The 6,773-nt window shown below is 41.4% G+C and overlaps 1 protein-coding gene across 11 annotated transcripts in view; it reads right to left on the bottom strand.

The window, feature by feature from the left end:
* Positions 1-977: 977 nt before the first annotated feature.
* The window catches only part of AGL (amylo-alpha-1,6-glucosidase and 4-alpha-glucanotransferase), a 49,900-nt gene continuing 44,104 nt past the window's right edge, over positions 978-6,773 (bottom strand). For 5 of the 11 annotated variants that reach the window (XM_083620545.1, XM_083620542.1, XM_083620539.1 and 2 more), the window contains exon 34: positions 978-4,823. In XM_083620545.1, the coding sequence (XP_083476671.1) occupies positions 4,706-4,823 (118 nt within the window). In that variant the 3' untranslated portion in view covers positions 978-4,705. The remainder of the gene's footprint in view (positions 4,824-6,773) is intronic. The other 6 variants (XM_083620544.1, XM_083620541.1, XM_083620540.1 and 3 more) reach the window with 2 other exon arrangements.

Genomic DNA, 6,773 nt, shown 5'->3' with positions numbered 1-6,773 from the left:
ATCGACCTTACCTGATGTTTTAAGTGAGAATCAAAGGCTGTCACAGGACGGCGGTACTCTGAATCACACTGGGCAGGTTCAGGAGACCACAGCAGTGCCAGATTTAGGGTGGTCTGAACACTGTCTCCCATGCACAGGGCACCAAGCTGAGGGGGGGGGGCACAAAACTGAGAAGCTCCATTTGGGTGTGCCAAATGCTGACCATGCTCGGGGTGCCAGATTACCACAGTCCGCCCCTGAGGGCAGCCCCTGCCATTTCCTCTCTAGGGGTGGGAGGCCAGCAGCGCTTCCTATTTGTTGCAAGGCCACTGTAGAGGTGGCATTGGGGGGTGGCATGGCAGATCTGGCCTCGAAGGAGTGCACCACAGTCATTGTTGTTACTGCAGCAGCAGTGGGTGAGGACTTTCTCAGAGGCCAGATCTGCTGCCCCTGTGGATTCTGCTGCCTGGGGCAGTTGCCTCACCTTGCCTCATGGGTGAGCTGCCCCTGGTCCTTAGTCTAAGGCAGATTCCTTATAGTAGAAACTGAGTCAGACCATTGGTTCATTAGCCCAGTATTGTCTACACTGACAGGCAGTGACTCTCCAGGATTTCAGGTGCTTACTAAAGTGCAAGTCCCATTAAACTCATGGTGCTTAGGCTTTCTCTTGAAAGTAGTTTATTCTTGCCAACCAAGGTTATCATCTAAATACATTGTTTTGAATGATTTGAGACAGTGTGCACTTACCACTCATCAGCCTGACTCCTGCAAAATGAGTCCAGGGCAAACTCCTGGAATGACTACAGGCAAAAGGCACTCCAGCATCAAGTTCCTTTTTGACCTGCCCAGAAACATCATTTTCTTTTGAACACCAGTTGGCCAGAGATACCAAATTTGGCTCTTGTTTTCTAATAAAAGGTTCCAACTCTCACTGGACCACCATGATCCCTTGGTAGGACCACCAGTTATGATTATGTATTAATAAATGAAGGGACACACAACTTTGTTAGACTTTTATTGTATGTCACTCACATAACTGCAGAAAATAATCGTCCATGTAACAAAAATAACTGTACCAGACAAGACACACAGGACTCACGTGTGCAACAATTGCACTTCTCATCATATGACATGCAGCATTAACTATGATTCCCTTTTAAATTGTTTTTCAGGTTTGGTAAGTACCTTCTGAAATGCAAATTACATCGCTATTTCAGTTAAGCAGCAGCAGCAACATGTACAGATGAGATACCCAGATGGCTTTTGCTCTATTGTTTGAAAGAGAACGAAACACTGATTGCTAGGATGCATGGCGGAAGATAAGACTGTGGAAGATATGCAGTTACCTTTTCGGTCTACCTACAGAGAGTATTGTTAATCGTATGTTGTTGGCATCAACCTGTTGGCTTTGCAATGTCTGCTAGAACAAGCTGTAAACTTCAGTCGCATTTTATACTCGCATTGTGTACAGGTAACTCAAAGGCTTATTTTACTTACACGATCGTAGCTTTGCATTTGTGGGTAGGAAATGGAGAGCAGAAGAAATCCATTCTCCATTTGCTTATTTCCCACCTTCCCATGAAAGCTACAACTGCAGGCTTACCCAACTTTTGGGAAGGTGGCACAAGGGCTCTGGCAAGGTCCTAGAGCCCTTCCAGCCTTTTCCCCAAAACCAAGCAAGTCCTCCAACTTGGGGGGGGGGTGGTCCCGGGGATTCCTGGCTTTACGTCTTTTTGCATTTATGTGTGGAACCCCACGGCCAAACCCTTGCATAGGTTGCGAGTTACCTGCATACTGCTTTAAGATGCACAGTAGTGTAAGATACTAGTATCTCCTAATTGTTAAGTCTCTTTATCTTTATTAAATATTGTTCTCCAAGCACATACTATGAGTTCCACAGCAGATTTTTCTATTCTCCATCTTGACAGAAACAAATATCATGAATGCCTGAGTTCACTGGCTAAATAGCAGAATGGAGATTTTCATACAAAAGTGTCCTTTCTTCCCAACCAAGTTTGGACAGTGAAATTTAGGTCAACAGCACTGTTGGTAAAATAATGCTTAGTTCCCACCCCCGCAATTAAGGCATTTCAATTGACATTAAAAACATTAATTTTTTTGGTAACAGTTAGCATAATTCAAAAATCTTAAGGTATGCTATTTATTTATACAGGTGAAGAACTGAAATGTATTTAAGCATTTTTAAAATCACTGCAAAATAAGAAATATATTAACATGAAAATATCTGTTGCTTTCAGACAGGGCAGTGCAACTTAGGAAAAACTTCAACAGAACAGAAAACACTGACAACTCACTCTTCCTGTTCAATGTTGTGAAATGCCCAAACCATGTGCAAATCTATTTAGTAACAAATGCAATTTGGCAAACTGAATTTTAAGCTGTGAACAAACCTTTTGCTATTAAAAATCAGACACCCGACTTCCCATGCAGTCAGGACAGCACAGGGCTCAATACAGGTCACTTCCAGATAGCCTGCTTTTGTGCATTCATCCAGATTTGTTTGCACACAATCTGCATGGAGGTTATACAATGTCTAATGATTTGTTTGTCAGGTTATATGATGTAGCATCAAGCAGCTGTTATCCTATATCTTTCAGTGCATTTCCCCATCCCTTTCCTTATTGCAATAAGCCATATTTTTGGGGTGGGGTGGGGGAAAGGTTTGCTGTGCAAAAGCGCCAAAACCACTTTCATTGTGCAATGTGATTTGCAAAAATGTGACTGAATTGCACCTGAAAGATAGTGGAGTTCTGGAAGCAAAAATGCAAGAGAGCTGCCACTTTCATATAAACTTTTACTCCAGGCACCAAGGGATTTCAATACTAAATAGCACAACTTGGAAATATGTCGCTATGACGGTAATTCGCTTTTCTGACAATATGAATTGCCTGAGAGTCTCTAACAACTGTCAGTATTATTGATTCATTGCCTGCTGAAAGGTAATCTAGGTGGAGCTATTACAAGGGCAGATGTAATATCCATAAATTTCTTCAAGGTAGAAATTTCAGTAACACTTGTCACAAATTGGTCATATTAATTGGCTCTAATTTCCAAGGAAATGGATTCTGGGTTCAGTAGCTTGTTTTCCAGCAACAAAACAGTGCAGTCTACTCAGAATTTGGCCTCGTTGAGTTTAAAGGGATTGATTCCCAGGCAAATGAATATAGGATTGCAGCTTTAATTGTTTTAATGAAATTTATTTTAAATGCCAAGAGATATGTTAAGGCTAGTAAATTTTCCCAACAGATTGAGGAAATATATACCAGGCTAAGAAAAAGTCCTTTTGATAAGAGTCTTAAAAAAAATAATATCAGATATATAATATTTTAATTAACCACCCATTACTATAATTGTAAATGATTAGAAATCTCAAAATAATATAAACATTAGAACTTGTTGTTTATCGATGAAAAAAATCCTACCAAAAAATATTAGGTGAAATTCAGTGACATAATTATGACCAAATGGAAGCTGTAGTCCAAGTATCAACCATTCAGATTTCTTAAATTATTCTTAGTATCAAAGTACCTATATAGACAAATTAACTATATTGTGCTTTTAAAAAGTGATATGTATCACAATATAGCTGCAGCATAGTATATTCTCCAACCTGTTTGTCTGCACTGAGTGATTTTAAGAACAGAGAATATAAGCTGCCTCTATGATCAGCATGTTCTCTGATAAACCTCTAACTACTATGCTTTCGCTTTGGGGATAAGTGTTAAAAAAAGCACTGAAATTGATAAAGTATTACTAGTACAGGCACAAATTAAAGAAACAGGCAGTGAAATTTAATTGTCACCACAGTATATTTTAAGCCATTTCCTTTTTTTTTGCAACAGAAGGGGACATCCTTGCCTAATCTGTCTCTCGCTGATTAATTAATTGCACTGATATAATGGCAAAGCTGAATACAGGCTACTGAGATCCAGATCAAGTGCATGTGGGGTGAAAGAAGATATTTTTTCCCTATGGTTGTAGCAAGTTGCTTTAGATAAGCAGCCTGTCACATGGAGGAAGCCTCTGCAACACGAGATTTAAAAACTGCTATGCAGCTACTTGACATGATGGCTCCATGGTGCAAAGCAGGAATCAGTGCTGCGACTTTTACTTAATTACCTGAACGAGGAAAACCAACACTTATCATAGGACAGGCATAGGCAAACTCGGCCCTCTAGATGTTTTGGGACTACAGCTCCCATGACCCCTAGCTAACAGGACCAGTGGTCGGGGATGATGGGAATTGTAGTCCCAAAACATCTGGAGGGCTGAGTTTGCCTATGCCTGTCATAGGAGGTAACCAATTCCCTTCAAGGTGACTCTGTAAGCTATATCCAGAGCACCGATTCACCACTTGAAACCAGCTTTGGTTGAATGTTATAGGTATGCACATAACACATCAACATTTGATTAGCTTGTCACCTTGAGGAAAAGAGAGATACCGAGTTTGAAACCTGTTACTGTAGAATGTGTAATACTTTTAATCTAAACATGTCTGACTATATTCTCAAGTGATGGTTCTTTTAAGTTTTTATGATCCTCGCGATGAAAACAAATATCATGGTGCGATTCTCAAAGGATGGGCATCAAATGCTCCTAACAAGTGTCTTGCCAGTGCAGGCACAGTCCACTACTAAAAGCAGGATATGCATGGTTACGGCATTCGTGACAAAGCTAGCGGTTTCATCAAGGCAGGCAAACATGTTTACAAGTCATAGAGAACCTCAAGGATCACAGCAATGGACCAGGCTTGAGTTTCACAGCTGAAAGGGCAGTACTGACCATTTTCGTTAGTCAGTTCTGGAAGACCTTTCCAAGGTGATCTGCCAAAACAAACAAGCCAAAAGTTAATGCATCACTACTGGAATTACCAAGTATTTTAATATATTAAAGCAACCCATCTCACATAAAGGATAGCACACATGGGTGTGTGTGAAAGAGTATAGACCAGGAATTATAACTATTTGGCAAACTGTTCCAATTTCAAATCCACCCCCCTTTTTTAAAAAGGTGTAATGTACATTAGAAAAAGTGGGAAGGTCCCAGCTGTGGAAAAGACGAAGGAGAATTGCAGCTGTGGAAGACAAAACTTTACTGAGCCCAATGCCTTTTGACATTGCTTTTTATTTTCTTAAAAAATGTTTAGAGGTACTCTCATTTTGACTCAATAAAATCACCATTTTATAGTTCAAATCGGGGAAAATAAATAGAGTAAATGGGCAAAAGTACAAAGATTCACAAAATGTTTAGGGGTATGCGTACCCCTGCGTCCCTCCCAGAAAAAAAAAGCACTGCCTTTTGAAATGAGTTCTTCCTCAGGGGCGCTCTTAAAACTAGCAATTTCACTCACAGCCTCTTATATACAATTTTATTTGTATGCTGCCCTTCCACAGTTCAAACCATGCTCAAGGCAGCATACAACATGAAAAAACTCATATAATTACATATATAACAAAAGTAGTCATAAACAAGAAACAAAGCATCCAAAGTACACAAAAGGAACGATTTCCACATAAATCAAAATAAGATCGAAAATAGAGAATCAGGCTGCTGCAAAATAATAGCCGAGGACTGAAATTGCTCTACTCTATATTAATGACAAAACAATGCTATCAATAATACTCAATCACTGGACACAGAGAGAAAATTATTAAGATGACTTTGTGTATATATTCCATTGTTGCCCAATTTCCCTTTTACTGGGGCTTGCATTTACATTAATTGCCTTGGTACTTCAGTGAAATAGCCTGTGTCATTCAGTACACAAGGACCAAGCAAAACAAACCAGCAGGATCCAGGTAGAGGCAGAAGTGCTGGTTTCCAAAAAGCATAAACCTTGGCCCAGAGAACAGTGTGTGCATGTTACTGCAGTGACATTCTACACAACAAAGACTGGGGAAGGAAAACATTAGTGTCTCATGGTGCCCATCTGATAAGACGGGGGTTGGCCACCACCAAGAACACTGAGATCAAGATGGATTCCTGCATGCGACCAAAAACTTTTCGGAAGACGGAACACCCAGACCAAGTCCTGTCCCCTTCCTTGCATTTTCTCTCTCTTTTGTTATGGTTCTGGACAGTTAAAGAGTTAATACTCCAGGAAGCGTTCTTATTCACTGGGTGCATTGCCCACATGACCTGGGCATTTTCCTTTGATCTATGCTCTCTGGGGACGCGGGTGGCGCTGTGGGTTAAACCACAGAGCCTAGGACTTGCCGATCAAAAGGTCAGCGGTTCGAATCCCCGCGACGGGGTGAGCTCCCGTTGCTCGGTCCCTGCTCCTGCCAACCTAGCAGTTTGAAAGCACGTCAAAGTGCAAGTAGATAAATAGGTACCGCTCCAGAGGGAAGGTAAACGGCATTTCCATGCGCTGCTCTGGTTTGCCAGAAGCGGCTTAGTCATGCTGGCCACATGACCCGGAAGCTGTATGCCGGCTCCCTCAGCCAATAAAGTGAGATGAGCGCCGCAACCCCAGAGTCGGTCACGACTGGACCTAATGGTCAGGGGTCCCTTTACCTTTACCTTTATGCTCTCTGGGGGCTGCAGAGAGCAGTCTGTCTGAGAATGTGAGCAAGGTAGTTTCGTTTTTGTTAGAGACAGAAAGTTGCGAACATGCAGCTAGATTCTGGAGGTTTTCTTTTCTGTTTGTTACGCTTCTAAATAAAGAGTGTTAGAATAGAAGCACTGGTATTGAGCTGAGTTATTGAAGACACCACGCAGACACAGACAAAGCCATTTTACGCTGCGTGTGAACTCTGCTATCATCCGGCAAC

The sequence above is a fragment of the Podarcis filfolensis genome, assembly GCF_964270895.1.
Source record: "Podarcis filfolensis genome assembly, chromosome: 6".
Taxonomy (NCBI): Eukaryota; Metazoa; Chordata; class Lepidosauria; order Squamata; family Lacertidae; genus Podarcis; species Podarcis filfolensis.
This window is presented reverse-complemented; position numbering and strand designations above follow the sequence as displayed.